A 26,377-nucleotide genomic window follows, 5' to 3' on the forward strand; every position below is an offset into this window, starting at 1 on the left:
GAGGAGGAGCAGGGGGGGGGCGCCCGGCACGGCGCTGTGTGGATGCTGGGGGCCCTGTCACTTATCAGCTCCGGCCGAGCGTCGCCCCGGGCCAGAGTCGGGAAGCAGCGCTGGAATGTGTGTCCTTCTCTCTGAAGGTGAGGAGAGGAAATGCAAGCCGAGGGAGAGAGTGAGGCACACACACACTCAACGAGCCAGCAGCTGCAGGAGACTGATACACTCGCATGCACACATACTCACACGCACACTATCACCTACTCTCTACCCCAACCCCCCCACCCTTGGGGTGCACACACACAATCAACATGCATTAACATGCATGGACATAAGTCAATATACACATTAACACACTCATATCTTATATACACACTCACACAAACACATATTAAACCCCCAAATAAAACCTGTCAGAGGTAGTAATAAACATGAGCCAACTCCCTCAAACTGTGTGTAAACACAGATAGACTCTCCCATACATAAAATATGGGTACCTACAAGAACAACACGTACACACTCAACCATGGCGGTCTCTTAACACTTTTTGGTTACTACATGATTCCATGTGTGTTATTTCATAGTTTCGATGTCTTCACTACTGTTCTGAGAAATGAAGGCTATTCCATGTGAGAAATTGCCAAGAAACTGAAGATCTCGTACAACGCTGTGTACTACTCCCTTCACAGAACAGCGCAAACTGGCTCTAACCAGAATAGAAAGAGGAGTGGGAGGCCCCGGTGCATAACTGAGCAAGAGAACAAGTACATTAGAGTGTCTAGTTTGAGAAACAGACACCTCACAAGTCCTCAACTGGCAGCTTCATTAAATAGTAACCGCAAAACACCAGTCTGATGTCAAGTGAAGAGGCGACTCCGGGATGCTGGACTTCTAGGCAGCGTTCTTCTGTCCAGTGTCTGTGTTCTTTTGCCCATCTTAATCTTTTCTTTTTATTGGCCAGTCTGAGATATGGCTTTTTCTTTGCAACTCTGCCTAGAAGGCCAGCATCCCGGAGCATCCCCGAGATCAGCATCTCCGAGATCTTCAGTTTCTTGGCAATTTCTCGCATGGAATAGCCTTCATTTCTCAGAACAAGAATAGACTGACGAGTTCCAGAAGAAAGTTATTTGTTTCTATCCATTTTGAGCCTGTAATCGAACCCACAAATGCTGATGCTCCAGATACTCAACTAGTCTAAAGGCCAGTTTTATTGCTTCTTTAAATCAGAACAACAGTTTTCAGCTGTGCTAACATAATTGCAAAAGGGTTTTCTAATGACCAATTAGCCTTTTAAAATGATAAACTTGGATTAGCTAACACAACGTGCCATTGGAACACAGGAATGGTGGTTGCTGATAATGGGCCTCCGTACGCCTATGTAGATATTCCATTTAAAAAATAATAAAAAAACGTTATTTGTTTTATATCAGCCGTTTCCAGCTACAATAGTCATTTACAACATCAACAATGTATACACTGCATTTCTGATCCATTTGATGTTATTTTATTGGACAACAAATGTGCTTTTGTTTCAAAAACAAGGACATTTCTTAGTGACTGGAAGCGAAGCTGCCATCTCCATCGGCGCCATCTTTTTAGTGTGTTTGTGGGTATAATATATATTAACACACTAAAAAGATGGCGCCGATGGAGATGGCAGCTTCGCTTCCAGTCCTTAGGAAACTGTGCAGTATTTCGTTTTTTAATGTATTATTTCTTACATTGTTAGCCCAGAAAACCTTAAGTGTTATTACATACAGCCGGGAAGAACTATTGGATATCAGTGAGATGTCAACTTAACAGCACAATCAGCACTACGACCAGGAATACGACTTTCCCAAAGCAGATCCTTTGTATGCACCTCCCAGGGCATTTGAACTGATTCCAGAGGCCAACGCAAAACAACACCGTCGGAGGAGAGGGTGCCGGAGTGGTCTTCTAATGAGGCTTCGGATGCGAGCACACCACCCACCGCTTCCAAGTATATTACCTTGCTAATGTCCAGTCCCTAGTTAAGAAAGTCGACGAAATTAGGGCAAGAGTTGCTTTCCAAAGAGATATCCAGGATTGTAACATACTCTGTTTCACGGAGACATTGCTAGCTGGACACATGCTGTCGGAGTCCGTACAGCCAATGGGATTCAGTACATCGCGCTGACAGGAACAAACATCTCTTTGGTAAGAAGAAGGGCGGGGGTGTATGTTTCAAGATTAACCTGTTATGGATAGGGGGCAGTATTTTCACGGCCGGATAAAAAACGTACCCGATTTAATCTGATTATTACTCCTGCCTCCTACCCTAACCCTAACCCTAAACGTACCCGATTTAATCTGATTATTACTCCTGCCTTATTAACCCTAACCCTAACCCTGCCTACTCCTCCACAAAAAACATAACAATTATTTTAAGAATTATAGATACAGAACTCCTCTATGCACTCGATATGTCCGATTTTAAAATAGCTTTTCGGTGAAAGCACATTTTGCAATATTCTAAGTAGATAGCCCGGCATCACAGGGCTAGCTATTTAGACACCCAGCAAGTTTAGCATTCACCAAAGTCAGATTTACTATAAAAAAAATGTTATTACCTTTGCTGTCTTCGTCAGAATGCACTCCCAGGACTTCTACTTCAATAACAAATGTTGGTTTGGTCCCAAATAATCCATAGTTATGTTCAAACAGCGGCGTTTTGTTTGTGCGTTCAAGACACTATCCGAAGGGTAAATAAGGGTTATGAGCATTGCGCATTTCGTGACAAAAAATGTCTAAATATTCCTTTACCGTACTTCGAAGCATGTCAACCGCTGTTTAAAATCAATTTTTATGCCACTTTTCTCGTAAAAAAGCGATAATATTCCGACCGGCAAAGCCTGTTTACATTCAACGAGAGAAAAAGTAAAAGCATGCTATCCCCTCATGCACGAGCCTCGTCTAATGGCCCTCTGATAGATAGACCACTTGCCAAACGCGCTAGTGTGTTTCAGCCTGGGCATTGAATTACGTCATTCAGCTTTTTCCCGGGTTCTGAGAGCCTATGGGAGCCGTAGGAAGTGTCACGTTACAGTAAAGATCCTCAGTCTTCAATAAACAGAGGCAAGAAGAACAACCACTTGTCAGACAGGCCACTTCCTGGTGAGAATCTTCTCAGGTTTTTGCCTGCCATATGAGTTCTGTTATACTCACAGACACCATTCAAACAGTTTTAGAAACTTTAGGGTGTTTTCTATCCAAAGCCAATAATTATATGCATATTCTAGTTACTGGGCAGGAGTAGTAACCAGATTAAATCGGGTATGTTTTTTATCCGGCCGTGTAAATACTGCCCCCTAGCCCTAACAGGTTAAGAATGTTTACATATCTCACATGTATAAACTGTATCCTTCACTATCTATTGCATCGTAGCTCTGTCACTGCTCATCCATATATTTGATATATTCTCATCCCATTCCTTTACTAGATTGTGTGTATTAGGTTTTGTTGTGGAATTTATTAGACATTAGGTTTTGTTGTGGAATTGTTAGATATTACCTGTTCGATACTGCTGCACTGTCGTATCGAGAAGCATAAGCATTTCGTTACACTCCCAATAACATCTGCTAACCATGTGACCAATAAAATGTGATTTGACACACACACACACACACACACACACACACACACATGAGAGAGATAGATAGATTGATCGGAAATATATACAAAAAAATATGTATATTATTTAAAAACATACAAAAATAACTAACCCATTCAAATGACATACCATCATCTTCACTTGAAATGTCTCAATATTGTGAAGAAACAATATTGTGAAGAAACATACAATCCATGAATATGATCTAGTTGAATTACAGGTTCCACATCCAGGACAAAGAAACAACAATTCTTAATCTCATTGTAAGGTTAGTACACATCCAGCAGGGGGAGACTGGAGAAGCAGACAGTTTTGTTCCTACTAAACTCTGGAAGAGGACTGGCTGCAGTGTGATCAGTAGTCCACTGGGTGGTGCTGGTCTAGCTCCCACTCAGTCTGTGTCTGGTTTGTGAACTGGGTCACTTGTCTGTCGAGCTGGGATGTGGGCCGCTGATCAAAACCACCAGCCACTCCTGATCACCCAGAGGAACGCTGTCCAAACATTGCTAATTAGACTGATACTAAACTCACTCCTAATATTACACAGTTAGGGAAAGCTAGACAAGCTGAGATACTGAGGAATTCTATGGAATAGGGGAGACCAAAAAAAAAACTGCACAAGACATAGAGACGCTGCCATAAAGCAATCAACTACAAGGGCAAAGTCAATAACTCACTATATGTGAGGCTCTGCGATACAAGAGACATCTATCATCATACACTGATAAAAGTAATGTTCGTTAAGAGGGACTGTGGAAAACGTTAGACCAACACACAGTAAGAGATGACCCCGAGAGCGAGTAGCCAATAGAGAGGCAGAGGAGATGTGGGACCATGATACTGCTATTCCCCCCCAAGGCTGCACTGGCCTGCTTTTAGTCTGCCAGTTCATAAAGATTCCAGTGGGCTGAGGCAGCATTTGGCTAGGACGCTGGGCAAATAAATCCCCATTGCTAACTGCACTAGGAAAGCCTAACCTACACTATAGGGGCCTACTGCAGAACCATGGTATAACTGTCCATTATGAACACACACCAGGTAAAAGGGATTCGATGTCAGATAATCTTTGTCACATAGGCAATTCTCTTCCCTGCCATGTGGTGGCTGCCTTTTTTGGGGGGGGGGTTAGGGTACAACTTCATTACCAAAAGTGTTCAATAAAAATGTGTCCTGGTGTCTACATGCTTCCGGGCCCGAATCTGTTACTCCCACCATTCACAACAATCTCAATACATTCAAGTTTGACCCCAGCTCAGTGTTGGAATGTTGCATCTGTGCCATTGATGCTGTATAAGTGTTCTTCTGTGTTTGAAATATGTATAAAGCTAATATTGGCGATTTACCGCCACCTGCACTGCTGGAGTCCTGAACCAAAATATTGTGTGGCATTCATTTATTGTGGCCACTATAATATAGCTTAAAGCCATTTACAAACCGTATAACCCAATTTGAAGAAGACAATGCTCTGGTCAATGGCTGATCGCTCCCAACCCATAGAAAACCCCACCCAGTTGACTACTTTAAAAATGGTAGAATCCCTTAATAATGGCAATGTCCATGCTAAAACAGGTCATTTCCAAGTAGAGATCTATATACATCGCTATGGAGGGGACCCAATCTCCCATGCTGCTCTACTCTCTTACCTCGGCTGCTGGGTGTCTCCTGGGGGTGGAGCCTGGTCGTGACGGACAGTGGAACGACGGTCGTCTTCTCCGGACCATGTGGTTTGGTGGTGCTCTTCTCTAGGTCTCTTATGGCCGCGCTGCTAGCCACAGGGGATGGAGTGACGGTCCTGTGGAAAGGGGACGGTGAACAGATGCTAGGGACAGGGGACGGAGTGGAGCTTGGGACAGGGGACGGTGAGACACTGGGGACAGGGGACGGAGTGGAGCTGGGGACAGGGGACGGGGTCACACTGGGAACAGGGGACGTTTTGACAGAGCTAGGGACGGGAGAGGGCGTGACGGTCTTCTCTGAAGCCCGCGCTTTGGCAGTGCTCTTCTCTAGAGCGTCTCGGATGGCATTGCTGCGGGGGACAGGAGACGGTGTGACAATGCCGGGGACCGGAGACAATGTTACGGTGCTGGGGAGAGGGGACGGTGTGACGGTAGGGACAGGGGATGGTGTGGAGCTGAGGACAGGGGATGGTGTGATGGTGAAGTTCTTGGGGACAGGGGACAGCGCGGTATCCAGCCTCGGGTTGGCAGTGCCAGCTCTTGAGTAAGGTCTGTAGGACGAGAGGACTGGCTTCTCCTCTGGAGCGTCGACCTCTAAATCCTGCTTCAACTCAGCTTGCTGGGGAAACAGGAAAAGAACAGTCAGTGTCCGATTCATTCATACCATTTGATTTGCATGTTCAGCAACCGTTCTACCTGAATCCAATGCCTTCAGGTTACTGAGAGGTTTGATGGCATACTTCCATACACAGTAAGTATCCCCCAAAATAAAATGAAACATGGGGTGCAGACACCATGAGCTAAGCAGGCCTGGGCAACTCCTTCGGGGGCCTGATTGGTGTCACACTTTTGCCCCAGTCCCAGCTAACGCACCTGACTCCAATAATCACCTAATCATGATCTTCAGTTAAAAATGCAATTCGTTTAAAATCAGGTGTGTCTGCTAGGGATGGGGGGGAAAGTGTGAAACCAATCAGTCCCCCGAGGACTGGGATTGCCCAGGCCTGAGCTAGGGGCAGGTTTAAGGCGACCTCGGCATCCATCCTATTTGCCGTACTCCTCTGCCCTCCTAATCAACAATCTCAGGGTGTCTCCATCCCCACCGTCCTGCCTCTCGTCCTGCCTCTCCATCTCTCAGATCGACAGCTTAAGACCCCTCACTGTAGCAGCAGTACCAAATCACCCCCCCCCCTTCCCCCACAAACAACTATCAGCTCCAAATACCGTTGCCAAAGATCATAGTCATTTGGATAGTAGTACAGTTCCAATTAACAACCTGAATTCTACATAACAACCAAATCTATGTTTTAACAAATGGTTTCAGAATCTCAGTCTCTCAGACCTATCATATTTAACAATAGGGTGGGGTTGTGCATTAGGACTTTGACACGGGTTGGCAGAGACGTGCAGCGGTGTGTTTGGGAGGAGTCTTGTGTGAGGATGCATGAACGGAGTGATAGAGTTTTCTCCTGCGGTTCGGCTTGGCTGCGTGCAGTAGGAGACGAGAGGGAAGGAGATCTCCCCTGTGCAAACCTCAGGAGACAATCCCACAATCCCATCCATCTGTGACTGACACACTCTCCTGTCTCTGGCGTTTTAATACCCTGATCAACCATCTGGTCCAGAGGAGCCCAGAAACCAAGCTCCAGCCATTCCGCTCCTCGTACACACACACACATTTAGTTTACCTTTATTTAACTAGGCAAGTAATTTAAGAACAAATTCTTATTTACAACGACGGCCTATACCGGCCAAACCTGGACGACGCTGGGCCAATTGTGCGCCGCCCTATGGGAGTCCTAATCACGTCCAGTTGTGATACAGCCTGCATGCACGCGCACACACACACACACACACACACACACACACACACACACAAAAAGAAACAATCACTCAGAAACACTCTTCATTGCACCCCACCCCACCCCAGTCCCATTGCAGCATGTGGTAGAGAGCGATGACATACATACTGGAGGGCTGCTACAGTTCAGCTGCTCCCCCAGAGAGACAGAGAGAGAGGTATGAGGGGTGAGGCGGCCAGGCCAGGAGCAGCTGGAACAGAGAGAGAGAGAGAGGGAGAGAGACAGAGAGAGACAGCTGGGAGAAAGAGGATCTGGAGAGAGGCTGAGAGTGAAGGGACAGCTGGCCTAACCTCCACACCCTGGAACGAGGGAAAGAGTGAGAAAGAGAGGGAAAGAGAGAGAGAGAGAGAGAGAGAGAGAGAAAAAAAAGGGGTGTGGGTGTCCAGAAGAGTCAGACGTGTTCAAGCCATATTTAGGAGAGCCGAAGGGTGGATTAGTGAAACGCAAACCACACTTAGCCAGGATATTTGAGCAAGTGTTTCGAATTCGAACCATCCATATCTGTGTCATGGCAATTCGTGCTGAAACCTGCCACTACCAGCACCGCTGAGACAATGACTAATTCATTGCTTTCTCAACCCCATACCCAGCCAGAAATACTAGGAGATTAAGGTTGTGCTTTCCTGTCTTTGTTTACGTGACACTTGATTATATGCCACTGATGATATCATCAATGTCGCTGTTCAGGGAAATGACGACCAAATGACTTGCCCTCCCAACCCAGGAAATAACCCAGTCTCTTACTCTACAACCGTGCACAGCCTTACACATACCTAAACTCTGTGTTAATCAATGGAGAATTTGTAGATTTTTTTACTACCAGCATAACAGGTAAACCAGTGTATTAATAGTAGTAGTTTGATTCAGTATTAATATTAATACGGAATCAAACTACTGAATCAAACTACTATTAATACACTGGTTTACCTTTAACATCGCTGCATACCTACCTTTATCAAGGCATAAGCAAAGCAAATGTCCTCGATGTACATAGTGCACAAACTCTGATTGACGGAAGCCAAACTCACAAACGTGGTCATGTAATACTTACTTTCTCCAGTGCTGCAGGTGGCTGCTGCTCACCCACTGACACCTGTGGGTTGAACACACAAACACAGGCATTACTGGGTAACTAATAGCTTCTGAGCAGACGGACAAAGCAGTGATACGTGCAGTACATAACCATACCTGTAGAGGGGGCCATGTCCTCACTTCCTCAGTGTTCTCCTGTTGGAATAGCATGAACAAGTCAGTTGGTATGACAGATTTAAACGCACTTCACTTTCTCTGACTGGAACCTGCTATGGGCGTCAACCAACGTATAAAGTGTAAGCATACTGAAGACCTGCACGAGGCCTATACATTTAGATTAATTTCCTTGTGCTGATTCGGACTACTCTCTAAACATTTCCGACGTTATGTTTGCGGTACCAGCCCGTGGGTGCCTGGGATGGGCACTGGTATGCTCGACAGGCAAGACGGGAGTATCCACCCTGGCCTGCGCTCGCTATGTGCAAAAGGGTTGCCATGACAACGCTGAAAATCTTGTCCCTCTTTTTAACGTAGCGTGAAAACGGAGGAATCCTCCCCCACCACACACACAATACACGTGACACAAGCGCACTTCTCAATTTCATGGTTTGGTTCAAATATCTAGGGTCAAATCAAATACGCAGGGTTTACTATAACACATAATAAACCCCCCCACAAAAAAAATCACTCCCCCCTCCTTCACAATTAAAATACTTAATTTACATATAGATTTATGCAAACACACAGGGGTGGCACATGCACACACTAAGGACAGCACAGGAGGTTGGTGGCACCTTAATTGGGGAGGATGGGCTCGTGGTAATGGCTGGAGCGGAATCACTGGAATGGAATTAAATAGTCAAACACCTGGTTTCCAGGTGTGTGATGCCATTCCATTTGCTCCGTCCCGGCTGTTATTATGAGCCGTCCTCCCCTCAGCAGCCTCCACTGACTCCCAGACCGCGGGAAACACAAATGCAATAGGGAGGAGAGGAATGACAGGAACTGTACAAAACAAAGTGGAAGACAAGATGTAAGGAGGGAAGAGGGATGGATAGGATGTGGTTGAGATCAAGGGAGAGAGGTGTTTGTTATGGAGTCTAGTTGATAGGTAATCGACTAGCCGGACTGTTCCCCGGACTCCGCGTGTAGGGATTTGTACAATGCATGAACAAGGCTATTGAAGTTGACATTGGCGTCTGTCTTTATTTCTTTATCCAACATACCATACTGAAACAGGGTATCAGATGTGGCTCGAAAACCACACGTTTGTTATTTTTGTAGCTAAAAACAGTATAGGCACAGTTATGTTCCATATGCGAACACACGCCGTTTCCTACTCCTAGTCACAACACTGATCAACTCCTTGTTAGCTGGCTAGCTAGCATCACTACCTACCTCTATGACTGAAGGCAAACAAATCTCCTATTCCATCGCTATGGCAGCGAACATTCCGCCACCAAATCCCATGGTTCTCACAGGGGACTGGAATACTAATTGGGACAATTTCAGGGATGAATTCGAGGACTATGCGCTGGCGACCGGTCTACATGAGAAACCCAACGAGGTACAAGAGGCAACTCTGAGGAGTTTAATGGGCAGCGAATGCAGGCATATCTACCGGCACAATCTCACCCTCACAGCACGACAACAGTGTGATGCAAAGGCTATATTGGATGCATTGGAGAATTACTTCAAACCCGCCAGAAACGTCATTTACGAGCGGTTCGTTTTTGGAAGCTGCAAACAGGAAGAGGGTGAGTCAGTACACAACTTTGTAACCCGTTTGAGAGAAAAACCCGCCACTTGTGGATACGGGGGATTGAAAGATAACAAAAATAGTACTGGGAATTGCAAATGAGGATACGCACCGGCATCTACTGAGAGCGAGAGGCTTAACATTAGTAACTGCCATCGAAATGTGCCGCACTGCTGAAGTCACTGACATGAGAGCAATGGAAATCGAAACCCCACGCTCCGACGTTGATACTGTTCCCGCTGTTGCTAGGCAGACATTCAGACAAAACCAATCGAGGCAGAGTAATTCACCACGAACGGTGAACACAGAGAGCCCCGCAGCATGTAAATACTGTGGGAATACACACACACGTGGCAAAGAGCACTGCCCTGCCTATGGAAAACCATGCAGAGCTTGTGGAACCAATAATCACTTTGCAAAAGTGTGTCTCAAAAGCAAAAGATGGGTGAGTGAGGGCAAGATTCACTGTGTTGATGACGTCACTCAATGTTCAGAGCTGAACAGTGAAAGTGACATTTACATGCATGAATCCATTGGGGCTGTACACTCAAGAGGGAAGAAATGGTTTGTGACACTACGATTACACAACAAGCAACAACGTCAACTGGATTCCGGTGTTACATGCAACGTAATGAGCTACAAAGACAAAATCAATCTGGCACCTGACACACATCTATTGCCCAGCGATACTAGACTAAAGCTGCACTCAGGAGAGCTAATGAGCTCTATGGGCATCTTTGAGACCGAATGTGTTATTCGGGGACGCAAACACAAGCTCTCCATTCAAACGCCTGGGACTGATGCAGTTCACTGTACCAAATGACTTGCACATTGTGGATCATGTCCAGCATGGACCCCTGTCCAAAGAACAACTACTCAGCAGATATGACGATGTATTCAACATGCCCGTTGAATCAGTGCCTGGGGAGGTACACTTTGAAGTGGATGAGAGCATCACTCCAGTCCAGTGTGCTCCTCGCAATGTGCCCATTGCAATGAAAGTGGCTGTGAAGGCCCAGCTGGACAAGTATGAGGCCGATGGCCACATAACATCTGTGACTGAACCAACTGACTGGATCAGCAATATGGTCATAGTGAAAAAACCAGAGAAGCTGAGGGTCTGCATCGACCCAAAGCATCTGAACCAAGCACTGAAACGATCCCACTTCATCATGCCGACACTAAAGGATGTCCTCTACAAGCTTCCCAAGGCCAGGATTTTCACCTTGGTGGACGCCCGAGATGCATTCCTTCAATGCAAGCTGGACGAAGAAAGCAGCTTCATGACTACCTTCTGGACACCCTGGGTCGGAAACGCTGGCTCAAGCTCCCGTTTGGTGTCTCAGTGGCGCCTGAAGTATACCAACGCAAGCAGCACGAGTTACTGGCTGGGCTCAAGGGCATGGAACCCATCGCCGATGATGTCCTGATCGTAGGCTGTGGTGACACAGACGAAGAAGCAGAACGCGACCACGATGTGAAGCTCCTGCCACTGATGGAGCGCTGTCGATCAGTTAAGCTTCGTCTTGGCCTGAAGAAGCTGCAGTTCAAGGTGAAAGACGTCCACTTCCATGGCCACATTCTCTCGGCAAAAGGCCTGAAGCCGGACCCAGATAAGGTCCGAGCGATCCTCGACATGCCAAACCCGTCTGATGCAAAAAGAGTACAGCGTCTCATCGGTTTTGCAAACTATCTTGCAAAGTTCATGCCACACCGATCAGCAGTCTGTGAGCCTCTGCGCCGGTTGCTGGACAAAGACACACCATGGCACTGGCTACCCAAGCACGAGGCCGCAGTGCAATAGATGAAATCTCTGGCTTCATCCATGCCAGTGTTGCGCTACTACGACGTCACGAAGCCTGTCACAATCCAGAGCGACTCCAGCCAAAGGGGACTTGGATGCTGCCTTATGCAGGAAGGCCAGCCCGTTGCATTTGCCTCGAGAACGCTCACCCCCACCGAACAAAACTATGCACAAATTGAGAAAGAGTGCCTCAGCATCGTCTTCTCCTGCCAGCGATTCCATCACTACTTATATGGTCGAGAGCTGGTCACTGCTGAAACTGACCACAAACCACTCATTGCCATATTCAGTAAACCTCTCCTCAATGCGCCCAAGAGGCTTCAAAGCATGCTCCTGACTCTGCAAAACTACAGCCTGAAGGTCATTTACAAGCCAGGACCAGAGATGTACATCAGCGACACACTGAGCAGGGCAACAGCACAATGTACAGGCAGAGGCACTGCCCATCAGCGACAGGCCATCTGTTCGCTACAGCAGGAACAACAAGATGTTCAACAGATCAATCAGGCAGACTACTTAAACGTCACAGATCACCGCCTAGCCCAGATCAGGCCACACACTGACAAGGACGAACACCTACAGTCACTGAAGTCCATGGATCTCGCAGGTTGGCCATACCTGAAAGAGGAGACACCTTTCACAGTGAGAGAATACTGGACCTTTCGAGATGAGATCAGCGTGCAAAATGGTGTCTTGTTCAGAGGTCAGAAGGTCATTATTCCTAAAATCACTACGTCCAGAGATGCTTACCCGCATACACTCCATGCTACCGCCAGGCTCATGAAACATTATACTGGCCAAACATGCAAGCAGAAATTAAAGACTTTGTCAGCAACTGTACCACATGCAACGAGTACGCTCATGAACAGCAAAAGGAAACCATGTCACACGAACTGCCCACAAGGGCCATGGCAAATCGTCAGCATGGACTTATTCTGCCACAGACAAAAGGACTATCTTCTCATTGTTGATCACTACTCTGACTTTTGGGAAATTGAACTGCTCCCTGACGTGTCTGCAGAGACGGTCATAAAGCGGTGCAAGGTGCAGTTTGCAAGGCGAGGTCAGCCTGACAAGTTAATCACGGACAATGGCCCACAATTCACTGCACAGTTTACATTTACATTTAAGTCATTTAGCAGACGCTCTTATCCAGAGCGACTTACAAATTGGAGTTCAAGCGTTTCGCCTCAGAATGGGAGTTTGACCATGTGACCTCCTCTCCAAGACACCCAAAAGCAAATGGCAAGGCAGAGTCAGCTGTCAAGATTGCAAAAACCTGTTAAGCAGGGCCATGCGCAACAGCAACAACCCATGGAAAGCAATCTTACAGTGGAGGAATACACCCACCGAAAACATGGACAGCAGCCCAGCACAACGCCTCCTGTCCAGACGTCTGAAGACTACCATCCCCGTAGCTAACAAGCTACTTGAGCCCTGCGTCATGGTTGGCGTCACGGACAAACTGCGTCACAGAAAGCAGCTCGTTAAGTGCTTCTACGACCGGACTGCTCGAGACCTACCAGAGCTGGAGGTGGGTGAAACGATAAGGATGAAACCGCTGCCGGGAGACCACACAGGACTTTGGAGGCTGGGCACATGCCTACAGAGAGTTGCACCACGTTCTTACCTGGTGGATGTTGGTGGCTCCCTCTATTGTCGCAATCGGGCGGATCTGCGCGTAGCAGAGCAGACAAACCAGAACACGCCATACACTCACCTAGATGAGCTGGATCACAGTCCAGGCTTAAGGGTAAGGGGCGCAGAATTGAGACATGAGCCAACTGAAGGTGAGGTTTCTACCCCACCAAGCTCTCCAGCTTGTGGCCCTAATCCTACCCGTCAGAGCCAATACTTACTCACGGGTGTGTCGGCTGTGCAAGCCACCGGACAGGCTTACTCTGTAAGCAAGAGACTGTGTTAACTTGTCCTCTGTTTATAAGAAAAAAAGGAAGATGACAACTGAAGTAAAAAGAAAATGTCAAGCTTTTTCAATTGTTATGACATGACTGTTAAGAACTTAATGTTATGCCGTTATGTTTGCACTTTCTATTGAAAAGGATAATGTTACGGAGTCTAGTTGATAGGTAATCGACTAGCCGGACTGTTCCCCGGACTCCGCGTGTAGGGATTTGTACAATGCATGAACAAGGCAATTGAAGTTGACATTGGCGTCTGTCTTTATTCCTTTATCCAACATATCATACTGAAACAGTGTTTTGCGAGTGTTGGAGGTAACAATGGGGAGTGGAAGAGGGAGGGATGGAGTAAGGGAACAGTCAGGAGAGGGAGAGATAGAAGGGGTGATTTATTTGGCTGCTGAGCAATGACTCTCCCTCGTCTCATTGGCCCTCAGCTGTGTCCGAGATTAATGACAGCAACAGGAAGGTCTCTCTCACATACACACAAACTCTCACCTTTAAATTGAGCTGTATCCCTGGCTGTGTTTTGGGAAGCAGGCTCTCTCTCCCAGTTGTGACAGATTCTGAGACAGGTCTGTTTACCAGGTTGCTCTTCGGGGGAGTTGTCTGGTGGCTACAGACGGACCAGACAGGATAATCAAAACAGGAATGATAGAAAATTGCAAACCCCCAAAACCAACCTCCTACTCAATTTGATATGGACTATTACAACTCCACAGAACTGCAGGTAAACATCACTGCTGGCATTGCTGACGTGTCCGTACCGTGTGCTATTGTGCAGGCTTGGAGGTGCTTTCCTCTCCACGGGCCCAGAACAGATGAGTTTAGAGGTCTTCAGCTCGTCCACCTCTCCAATCACCATGACCGACACATCACCGTCCCTGCCCAGCAACCAGCTCACATTCTTACGGTTGGCTACAGGGGACACGAAACACACTGGAGTTATATTATTGGACATAACAGAGAACGAGACATTCTTGCCAAATGAGGAAAACCAAGATTTGTCATGTTTATGTTTCTGTGGTAAACAGACAGACATTGATGGGTTCCATATATGGACAGCAGTAGAGCAGATGGGGGAAAAACAAGAGAAAAGCCACCAAAATCATTGAATACTATGACGTGGTTACATTGCGTTAAGGCTGAGAAATGTTCCTTTGTGGAAAAAAAAAATCAGCACACACACACACACGTTCAGTAGAGGCAGCTATCCAGCCTACTTGCCTTGTACATATGCTTTGCTATTATGATGTTGTTTTCTGTATGTATTGTGATTGCTACAAAACGACAAACTGGAATGTCCTCAATGAGGCTTTCTTAATCATGAGGGTTTTGGTTGAAAAGAAGGGGAGGCACCCCTCCAGAGCCGATTACCAGTGAACTGGTTCTGCCAGCCTGTCCTGTGGCAAATGCAGGGAATTCCACTGGGGCAAACCACGATGACATGCCCTGAACTCAGCCCGGGCAAGTCAAAACATACTAGCTAGGCAAACACACTGTAGGCATACAGACAATTCTCTCAAAACGCAAGACACTAGCTACAGACAACAAACATGTCAAACTTGTGCTCTGGACTCTTGGAACCCTGTCCCAATACTCCTTCACACCTTGACTCACATCACAACCCCTCTGTTCTGAGACCCTCATAAACCAGGGGCCTAAGTCATGTTCCCCTACAGATTGTGACGCAAAACAGTGCCATTTCTGATTTAGTAGGCACTATATCCCTGAAATCTGCATATCTGTGGCGCGTTCAAGGATCACGCGGGCCTAGTTACTGTGGCAATAAGACGCCCCGCCCTGCACTGCAGTCTATCATCTGCCACTAGGAAACGTCACCAGTCTGCCACGTTCTGTGCTCAAAGCTCAGACACAAACCAAAATGGACCTAACCACGCACAGGAACACATACAATGTACGGAAAAGCTGTCATAACAGCACTAGTCATGTAGCCTACATGCTACATATTATACAGATGTACACATACACGCTACATAAATATAGTTACACAAACATTCAACAACACATTAACTACAGTATATACACGCCAAACTAAATGGTAAATATAACTGAACAGATGAAAAACACAAAACCTTATTTTTTTTTGCCATATTCTTGTCCTTTTGATCTCCACAATGCTTGTTCTGCATGCTTCCTGCTGGGTTCACAGCTAATATTTGGAAGGAAGTAGCCAGTGGGCCTGGAGTCACTTCCTGCTTTGCACAGACACCTGGGTCCTGTGCTTGTAACAAACCACCATTTCCTCTGCTTCACACTAAGAAACACAAAACTAGGTCTGCAACAGTCGCCAAACACTTCGTGTTGCAACGTGAACTGTGACTATGAGATGATGAAAGGATTTCTAACTCTATAGTCCAGTGTGTGTGTGTGTGTAACACTGCAGTGTGTATCGGGGAGTGTGTGTGTGTGTGTGTAACACTGCAGTGTGTATCGGGGAGTGTGTGTGTGTGTGTGTAACACTGCAGTGTGTATCGGGGAGTGTGTGTGTGTGTGACACTGCAGTGTGTATCGGGGAGTGTGTGTGTGTGTGTAACACTGCAGTGTGTATCGGGGAGTGTGTGTGTGTGTAACACTGCAGTGTGTATCGGGGAGTGTGTGTGTGTGTGTGTGTAACACTGCAGTGTGTATCGAGGAGTGTGTGTGCATGTGTGTGTAAAACCACAGTGTGTATCGGGGAGTGTGTGTATGTGTAACACCACAGTGTGTATCAGGGAGTGTGTGTGTGTGTGTGTAACACCGCAGTGTGTATCAGGGAGTGTGTGTGTGTGTGTGTGTGTAACACTGCAGTGTGTATGTAACACAGCAGTGTGTATCGGGGAGTGTGTGTGTGTGTAACACTGCAGTGTGTATCGGGGAGTGTGTGTGTGTGTGACACTGCAGTGTGTATCGGGGAGTGTGTGTGTGTGTGTGTAACACTGCAGTGTGTATCGGGGAGTGTGTGTGTGTGTGTGTAACACTGCAGTGTGTATCGGGGAGTGTGTGTGTGTAACACTGCAGTGTGTATCGAGGAGTGTGTGTGCGTGTGTGTGTAAAACCACAGTGTGTATCGGGGAGTGTGTGTATGTGTAACACCACAGTGTGTATCAGGGAGTGTGTGTGTGTGTAACACCGCAGTGTGTATCAGGGAGTGTGTGTGTGTGTGTGTGTGTAACACTGCAGTGTGTATGTAACACAGCAGTGTGTATCGGGGAGTGTGTGTGTGTGTGTGTGTAACACCGCAGTGTGTATCGGGGAGTGTGTGTGTGTGTGTAACACCGCAATGTGTATCAAGGAGTGTGTGTGTGTGTGTGTAACACTGCAGTGTGTATCGAGGAGTGTGTGTGTGTAACACCGCAGTGTGTATCAGGGAGTGTGTGTGTAACACCGCAGTGTGTATCAGGGAGTGTGTGTGTGTGTAACACTGCAGTGTGTATCAGAAAGTGTGTGTGTGTGTGTAACACTACAGTGTGTATCAGGGAGTGTGTGTGTGTGTAACACTGCAGTGTGTATCAGAAAGTGTGTGTGTGTGTAACACTACAGTGTGTATCAGGGAGTGTGTGTGTGTGTAACACTGCAGTGTGTATCAGAAAGTGTGTGTGTGTGTAACACTACAGTGTGTATCAGGGAGTGTGTGTGTGTGTAACCCGCACTGTGTATCAGGGAGTGTGTGTGTGTAACACTGCAGTGTGTATCAGGGAGTGTGTGTGTGTGTGTGTGTAACACTGCAGTGTGTATCGGGGAGTGTGTGTGTGTGTGTAACACCACAGTGTGTATCAGGGTGTGTGTGTGTGTGTGTGTGTGTGTAACACCACAGTGTGTATCAGGGTGTGTGTGTGTGTAACACCGCACTGTGTATCAGGGAGTGTGTGTGTGTGTGTATGTGTAACACCGCAGTGTGTATCAGGGAGTGTGTGTGTGAGAGTGTGTGTGTGTAACACTGCAGTGTGTATCGGGGAGTGTGTGTGTGTGTAACACTGCAGTGTGTATCGGGGAGTGTGTGTGTGTGTGTGTGTGTAACACTGCAGTGTGTATCGAGGAGTGTGTGTGCATGTGTGTGTAAAACCACAGTGTGTATCGGGGAGTGTGTGTATGTGTAACACCACAGTGTGTATCAGGGAGTGTGTGTGTGTGTGTGTGTAACACCGCAGTGTGTATCAGGGAGTGTGTGTGTGTGTGTGTGTGTAACACTGCAGTGTGTATGTAACACAGCAGTGTGTATCGGGGAGTGTGTGTGTGTGTAACACTGCAGTGTGTATCGGGGAGTGTGTGTGTGTGTGACACTGCAGTGTGTATCGGGGAGTGTGTGTGTGTGTGTGTAACACTGCAGTGTGTATCGGGGAGTGTGTGTGTGTAACACTGCAGTGTGTATCGAGGAGTGTGTGTGCGTGTGTGTGTAAAACCACAGTGTGTATCGGGGAGTGTGTGTATGTGTAACACCACAGTGTGTATCAGGGAGTGTGTGTGTGTGTAACACCGCAGTGTGTATCAGGGAGTGTGTGTGTGTGTGTGTAACACTGCAGTGTGTATGTAACACAGCAGTGTGTATCGGGGAGTGTGTGTGTGTGTGTGTGTAACACCGCAGTGTGTATCGGGGAGTGTGTGTGTGTGTGTAACACCGCAATGTGTATCAAGGAGTGTGTGTGTGTGTGTGTAACACTGCAGTGTGTATCGAGGAGTGTGTGTGTGTAACACCGCAGTGTGTATCAGGGAGTGTGTGTGTAACACCGCAGTGTGTATCAGGGAGTGTGTGTGTGTGTAACACTGCAGTGTGTATCAGAAAGTGTGTGTGTGTGTGTAACACTACAGTGTGTATCAGGGAGTGTGTGTGTGTGTAACACTGCAGTGTGTATCAGAAAGTGTGTGTGTGTGTAACACTACAGTGTGTATCAGGGAGTGTGTGTGTGTGTAACACTGCAGTGTGTATCAGAAAGTGTGTGTGTGTGTAACACTACAGTGTGTATCAGGGAGTGTGTGTGTGTGTAACACTGCAGTGTGTATCAGGGAGTGTGTGTGTGTGTGTGTGTGTGTAACACTGCAGTGTGTATCGGGGAGTGTGTGTGTGTGTGTAACACCACAGTGTGTATCAGGGTGTGTGTGTGTGTGTGTGTGTGTAACACCACAGTGTGTATCAGGGTGTGTGTGTGTGTAACACCGCACTGTGTATCAGGGAGTGTGTGTGTGTGTGTGTGTGTGTGTATGTGTAACACCGCAGTGTGTATCAGGGAGTGTGTGTGTGAGAGTGTGTGTGTGTAACACTGCAGTGTGTATCGGGGAGTGTGTGTGTGTGTGTGTAACACCGCAGTGTGGATCGGGGAGTGTGTGTGTGTGTAAAACCGCAGTCTGTATCAGGGAGTGTGTGTGTGTGTGTAACACCACAGTGTGTATCGGGGAGTGTGTGTGTGTGTGTGTAACACCGCAGTGTGTATCGGGGAGTGTGTGTGTGTATCGGAAGTGTGTGTGTGTAACACCGCAGTGCATATCGGGTAGTGTGTGTGTGTGTAGAACCGCAGTGTGTATCAGGGAGTGTGTGTGTAACACCGCAGTGTGTATCAGGGAGTGTGTGTGTGTAACACCACAGTGTGTATCGGGGAGTGTGTGTGTGTAACACCGCAGTGTGTATCAGGGAGTGTGTGTGTGTGTATGTAACACCGCAGTGTGTATCAGGGAGTGTGTGTGTGTGTGTAGTACTGCACTGTGTATCGAGGAGTGTGTGTGTGTGTGTGTGTGTGTGTGTGTAACACTGCAGTGTGTATCGGGGAGTGTGTGTGTAACACCGTAGTGTGGATCAGGGAGTGTGTGTAACACTGCAGCGTGTATCGGGGAGTGTGTGTGTGTAACACCGCAGTGTGTATCGGGGTGTGTGTGTGTGTGTGTGTAACACTGCAGTGTGTGTCGGGGAGTGTGTGTGTGTAACACTGCAGTGTGTATCGGGGAGTGTGTGTGTGTAACACCGAAGTGTGTATCAGGGTGTGTCTGTGTGTGTGTGTGTGTAACACTGCAGTGTGTATCGAGGAGTGTGTGTGTGTGTAACAACGCAGTGTGTATCGGGGAGTGTGTGTGTGTGTAACACCGCAGTGTGTATCGGGAAGTGTAACACCACACTGTGTATCAGGGAGTGTGTGTGTGTGTGTAACACCGCAGTGTGTATCAGGGAGTGTGTGTGTGTGTGTGTGTGAGTGTAACACTGCACTGTGTATCAGGGAGTGTGTGTGTAACACCGCAGTGTGTATCAGGGAGTGTGTGTGTGTGTGTGTGAGTGTAACACCGCAGTGTGTATCAGGGTGTGTGTGTGTGTGTGTGTGTAACACCGCACTGTGTATCAGGGAATGTGTGTGTATGTGTAACACCGCAGTGTGTATCAGGGAGTGTGTGTGTGAGAGTGTGTGTGTGTAACACCGCAGTGTGTATCGGGGAGTGTGTGTGTGTGTGTGTAACACCGCAGTGTGTATCGGGGAGTGTGTGTGTGTGTAACACCGCAGTGTGTATCGGGGAGTGTGTGTGTGTGTGTAACACCGCAGTGTGTATCGGGGAGTGTGTGTGTGTGTAACACCGCAGTGTGTATCGGGGAGTGTGTGTGTGTGTAACACCGCAGTGTGTATCGGGGAGTGTGTGTGTTTAACACCGCAGTGTGTATCGGGGTGTGTGTGTGTGTAACACCACAGTGTGTATCAGGGTGTGTGTGTGTGTGTGTGTGTGTAACACCGCACTGTGTATCAGGGAGTGTGTGTGTATGTGTAACACCGCAGTGTGTATCAGGGAGTGTGTGTGTATGTGTAACACCGCAGTGTGTATCAGGGAGTGTGTGTGTGAGAGTGTGTGTGTGTGTGTAACACCGCAGTGTGTATCGGGGAGTGTGTGTGTGTGTAACACCGCAGTGTGTATCGAGGAGTGTGTGTGTGTGTAACACCGCAGTGTGTATCGGGGAGTGTGTGTGTGTGTAACACCGCAGTGTGTATCGGGGAGTGTGTGTGTGTCTAACACCGCAGTGTGTATCGGGGAGTGTGTGTGTGTCTAACACCGCAGTGTGTATCGGGGAGTGTGTGTGTGTGTGTAACACCGCAGTGTGTATCGGGGAGTGTGTGTGTGTGTGTGTAACACCGCAGTGTGTATCGGGGAGTGTGTGTGTGTGTGTAACACCGCAGTGTGTATCGGGGAGTGTGTGTGTGTGTAACACCGCAGTGTGTATCGGGGAGTGTGTGTGTGTGTAACACCGCAGTGTGTATCGGGGAGTGTGTGTGTGTGTGTAACACCGCAGTGTGTATCGGGGAGTGTGTGTGTGTGTATAACACCGCAGTGTGTATCGGGGAGTGTGTGTGTGTGTGTGTAACACCGCAGTGTGTATCAGGGAGTGTGTGTGTGTAACACACTCCCTGATACACGCTGTGGTGTTACACACACACTCCCCGATACATACTGCGGTGTTACACTCCCTGATACACGCTGTGGTAACACCGCAGTGTGTATCGGGGAGTGTGTGTGTAACACCACAGCGTGTATCGGGGAGTGTGAGTGTAACACCGCAGTGTGTATCAGGGAGTGTGTGTAACACCGCAGTGTGTATTTACATTTACATTTAAGTCATTTAGCAGACGCTCTTATGTATCAGGGAGTGTGTGTGTGTTTGTGTGTAACACCGCAGTGTGTATCGGGGAGTGTAACACTGCAGTGTGTATCAGAGAGTGTAACACTACAGTGTGTATCGGGGAGTGTAACACTGCAGTGTGTATCGGGGAGTGTGTGTGTGTGTGTGTAACACCGCAGTGTGTATCAGGGAGTGTGTGTGTCTGTAACACCGCAGTGTGTATCGGGGAGTGTGTGTGTGTAACACCGCAGTGTGTATCGGGGAGTGTGTGTGTGTAACACCGCAGTGTGTATCGGGGAGTGTGAGTGTAACACCACAGTGTGTATCGGAGAGTGTGTGTTAGTGTGTGTAACACCGCAGTGTGTATCGGGGAGTGTGTGTGTGTGTGTGTGTAACACCACAGCGTGTATCAGGGAGTGTAACACCGCAATGTATATCGGGGAGTGTGTGTGTAACACCGCAGTGTGTATCAGGGAGTGTGTGTGTGTGTGTGTGTGTGTAACACCGCAGTGTGTATCGGGGAGTGTGTGTGTGTGTGTGTGTGGGTGTGTGTAACACCGCAGTGTGTATCAGGGAGTGTGTGTAACACCGCAGTGTGTATCGGGGAGTGTGTGTGTGTGTGTGTAACACCACAGCGTGTATCGGGGAGTGTAACACCGCAATGTATATCGGGGAGTGTGCGTGTAACACCGCAGTGTGTATCGGGGAGTGTGTGTGTGTAACACCGCAGTGTGTATCGGGGAGTGTGTGTGTGTAACACCGCAGTGTGTATCAGGGAGTGTGTGTAACACCGCAGTGTGTATCAGGGTGTGTGTGTAACACCGTAGTGTGGATCAGGGAGTGTGTGTAACACCGCAATGTGTATCGGGGAGTGTGTGTGTGTAACACTGCAGTGTGTATGTGTGTAACACCGCAGTGTGTATCGGGGAGTGTGTGTGTGTCGGGGAGTGTGTGTGTGTAACACTGCAGTGTGTATCGGGGAGTGTGTGTGTGTAACACCGAAGTGTGTATCAGGGTGTGTCTTTGTGTGTGTGTGTGTAACACTGCAGTGTGTATCGAGGAGTGTGTGTTAGTGTGTGTAACACCGCAGTGTGTATCGGGAAGTGTAACACCGCACTGTGTATCAGGGAGTGTGTGTGTGTGTAACACCGCAGTGTGTATCAGGGATTGTGTGTGTGTGTGAGTGTAACACTGCACTGTGTATCAGGGAGTGTGTGTGTATGTGTAACACCGCAGTGTGTATCGGGGAGTGTATGTGTGTGTGTGTAACACCACAGTGTGTATCAGGGTGTGTGTGTGTGTGTGTGTGTGTGTGTGTAACACCGCACTGTGTATCAGGGAGTGTGTGTGTATGTGTAACACCGCAGTGTGTATCAGGGAGTGTGTGTGTGAGAGTGTGTGTGTGTAACACCGCAGTGTGTATCGGGGAGTGTGTGTGTGTGTGTGTAACACCACAGTGTGTATCAGGGTGTGTGTGTGTGTGTGTGTGTGTGTGTGTGTAACACCGCACTGTGTATCAGGGAGTGTGTGTGTATGTGTAACACCGCAGTGTGTATCAGGGAGTGTGTGTGTGAGAGTGTGTGTGTGTAACACCGCAGTGTGTATCGGGGAGTGTGTGTGTGTGTGTGTGTGTGTGTGTGTGTGTAACACCGCAGTGTGTATCGAGGAGTGTGTGTGTGTGTGTGTGTAACACCGCAGTGTGTATCGGGGAGTGTGTGTGTGTGTAACACCGCAGTGTGTATCGGGGAGTGTGTGTGTGTGTGTAACACCGCAGTGTGTATCGGGGAGTGTGTGTGTGTGTGTGTAACACCGCAGTGTGTATCGGGGAGTGTGTGTGTGTGTGTCGGGGAGGGTGTGTGTGTAACACTGCAGTGTGTATCGGGGAGTGTGTGTGTGTGTGTGTGTAACACCGCAGTGTGTATCGGGGAGTGTGTGTGTGTAACACCGCAGTGTGTATCGGGGAGTGTGTGTAACACCGCAGTGTGTATCGGGGAGTGTGTGTAACACCGCAGTGTGTATCGGGGAGTGTGTGTGTGTGTAACACCGCAGTGTGTATCGGGGAGTGTGTGTGTGTGTAACACCGCAGTGTGTATCGGGGAGTATGTGTGTGTGTAACACCGCAGTGTGTATCGGGGAGTGTGTGTGTGTGTGTGTAACACCGCAGTGTGTATCGGGGAGTGTGTGTGTGTGAAACACCGCAGTGTGTATCAGGGAGTGTGTGTGTGTGTAACACCGCAGTGTGTATCGGGGAGTGTGTGTGTGTGTGTGTGTGTGTGTAACACTGCAGTGTGTATCAGGGAGTGTGTGTGTGTGTGTGTGTAACACCACAGCGTGTATCAGGGAGTGTAACACCGCAGTGTGTATCGGGGAGTGTGTGTGTAACACCACAGCGTGTATCGGGGAGTGTGAGTGTAACACCGCAGTGTGTATCAGGGAGTGTGTGTAACACCGCAGTGTGTATTTACATTTACATTTAAGTCATTTAGCAGACGCTCTTATGTATCAGGGAGTGTGTGTGTGTAACACCGCAGTGTGTATCGGGGAGTGTGTGTTTGTGTAACACCGCAGCGTGTATCGGGGAGTGAGTGTGTGTGTGTGTGTGTAACACCGCAGTGTGTATCAGGGAGTGTAACACTGCAGTGTGTATCGGGGAGTGTGTGTGTGTGTGTAACACCGCAGTGTGTATCAGGGAGTGTGTGTGTGTAACACCGCAGTGTGTATCGGGGAGTGTGTGTGTGTAACACCGCAGTCTGTATCGGGGAGTGTGAGTGTAACACCGCAGTGTGTATCAGGGAGTGTGTGTTAGTGTGTGTAACACCGCAGTGTGTATCGGGGAGTGTGTGTGTGTGTGTGTGTGTAACACCACAGTGTGTATTGGGGAGTGTGTGTGTGTGTGTGTAACACCACAGCGTGTATCGGGGAGTGTGTGTGTGTGTGTGTAACACCGCAGCGTGTATCGGGGAGTGTGTGTGTGTGTAACACCGCAGTGTGTATCGGGGAGTGTGTGTGTGTGAAACACCGCAGTGTGTATCGGGGAGTGTGTGTGTGTGAAACACCGCAGTGTGTATCGGGGAGTGTGTGTGTGTGAAACACCGCAGTGTGTATCGGGGAGTGTGTGTGTGTGTAACACCGCAGTGTGTATCGGGGAGTGTGTGTGTGTGTGTGTGTAACACCGCAGTGTGTATCAGGGAGTGTGTGTGTGTGTGTGTGTGTAACACCACAGCGTGTATCAGGGAGTGTAACACCGCAGTGTGTATCGGGGAGTGTGTGTGTAACACCACAGCGTGTATCGGGGAGTGTGAGTGTAACACCGCAGTGTGTATCAGGGAGTGTGTGTAACACCGCAGTGTGTATTTACATTTACATTTAAGTCATTTAGCAGACGCTCTTATGTATCAGGGAGTGTGTGTGTGTGTGTAACACCGCAGTGTGTATCGGGGAGTGTGTGTTTGTGTAACACCGCAGCGTGTATCGGGGAGTGAGTGTGTGTGTGTGTGTAACACCGCAGTGTGTATCAGGGAGTGTAACACTGCAGTGTGTATCGGGGAGTGTGTGTGTATGTGTAACACCGCAGTGTGTATCAGGGAGTGTGTGTGTGTAACACCGCAGTGTGTATCGGGGAGTGTGTGTGTGTAACACCGCAGTCTGTATCGGGGAGTGTGAGTGTAACATCGCAGTGTGTATCAGGGAGTGTGTGTTAGTGTGTGTAACACCGCAGTGTGTATCGGGGAGTGTGTGTGTGTGTGTGTGTGTTTAACACCACAGTGTGTATCGGGGAGTGTGTGTGTGTAACACCACAGCGTGTATCGGGGAGTGTGTGTGTGTGTAACACCGCAGTGTGTATCGGGGAGTGTGTGTGTGTGAGTGTGTGTGTGTGAAACACCGCAGTGTGTATCGGGGAGTGTGTGTGTGTGAAACACCGCAGTGTGTATCGGGGAGTGTGTGTGTGTGTGTGTGTGTAACACCGCAGTGTGTATCGGGGAGTGTGTGTGTGTGTAACACCGCAGTGTGTATCGGGGAGTGTGTGTGTGTAACACCGCAGTGTGTATCAGGGAGTGTGTGTGTGTGTGTGTGTAACACCACAGCGTGTATCAGGGAGTGTAACACCGCAGTGTGTATCGGGGAGTGTGTGTGTAACACCACAGCGTGTATCGGGGAGTGTGAGTGTAACACCGCAGTGTGTATCAGGGAGTGTGTGTAACACCGCAGTGTGTATTTACATTTACATTTAAGTCATTTAGCAGACGCTCTTATGTATCAGGGAGTGTGTGTGTGTGTGTAACACCGCAGTGTGTATCGGGGAGTGTGTGTTTGTGTAACACCGCAGCGTGTATCGGGGAGTGAGTGTGTGTGTGTGTGTGTAACACCGCAGTGTGTATCAGGGAGTGTAACACTGCAGTGTGTATCGGGGAGTGTGTGTGTGTGTGTAACACCGCAGTGTGTATCAGGGAGTGTGTGTGTGTGTGAAACACCGCAGTGTGTATCGGGGAGTGTGTGTGTGTGTAACACCGCAGTGTGTATCGGGGAGTGTGTGTGTGTGTGTGTAATACCGCAGTGTGTATCGGGGAGTGTGTGTGTGTGTGTGTGTGTAACACCGCAGTGTGTATCAGGGAGTGTGTGTGTGTGTGTGTGTGTGTAACACCACAGCGTGTATCAGGGAGTGTAACACCGCAGTGTGTATCAGGGAGTGTGTGTAACACCGCAGTGTGTATTTACATTTACATTTAAGTCATTTAGCAGACGCTCTTATGTATCAGGGAGTGTGTGTGTGTGTGTAACACCGCAGTGTGTATCGGGGAGTGTGTGTTTGTGTAACACCGCAGCGTGTATCGGGGAGTGAGTGTGTGTGTGTGTGTAACACCGCAGTGTGTATCAGGGAGTGTAACACCGCAGTGTGTATCGGGGAGTGTGTGTGTGTGTGTGTGTAACACCGCAGTGTGTATCAGGGAGTGTGTGTGTGTAACACCGCAGTGTGTATCGGGGAGTGTGTGTGTGTAACACCGCAGTGTGTATCGGGGAGTGTGAGTGTAACACCGCAGTGTGTATCAGGGAGTGTGTGTTAGTGTGTGTAACACCGCAGTGTGTACTGGGGAGTGTGTGTGTGTGTGTGTAACA

The 26,377-nt window shown here is 48.2% G+C and overlaps 1 protein-coding gene across 2 annotated transcripts in view; it reads right to left on the reverse strand.

Moving 5' to 3' along the window:
• The window catches only part of LOC115154823 (extensin), a 53,330-nt gene that overhangs the window by 9,406 nt on the left and 17,547 nt on the right, over window positions 1-26,377 (reverse strand). The window contains exons 1-6 of one of the 2 annotated variants that reach the window (XM_029701445.1): window positions 15,774-16,015; window positions 14,445-14,595; window positions 14,176-14,293; window positions 8,352-8,390; window positions 8,215-8,256; window positions 5,269-5,920 (exon numbers count right to left, since the gene is read on the reverse strand). In XM_029701445.1, the coding sequence (XP_029557305.1) occupies window positions 5,269-5,920; window positions 8,215-8,256; window positions 8,352-8,390; window positions 14,176-14,293; window positions 14,445-14,542 (949 nt within the window). In that variant the 5' untranslated portion in view covers window positions 14,543-14,595; window positions 15,774-16,015. Of the gene's footprint in view, window positions 1-5,268; window positions 5,921-8,214; window positions 8,257-8,351; window positions 8,391-14,175; window positions 14,294-14,444; window positions 14,596-15,773; window positions 16,016-26,377 lie in introns of those variants that run through there. The other variant, XM_029701444.1, reaches the window with a different exon arrangement.

Source organism: Salmo trutta, chromosome 19 (assembly GCF_901001165.1).
Source record: "Salmo trutta chromosome 19, fSalTru1.1, whole genome shotgun sequence".
Taxonomy (NCBI): domain Eukaryota; kingdom Metazoa; phylum Chordata; class Actinopteri; order Salmoniformes; family Salmonidae; genus Salmo; species Salmo trutta.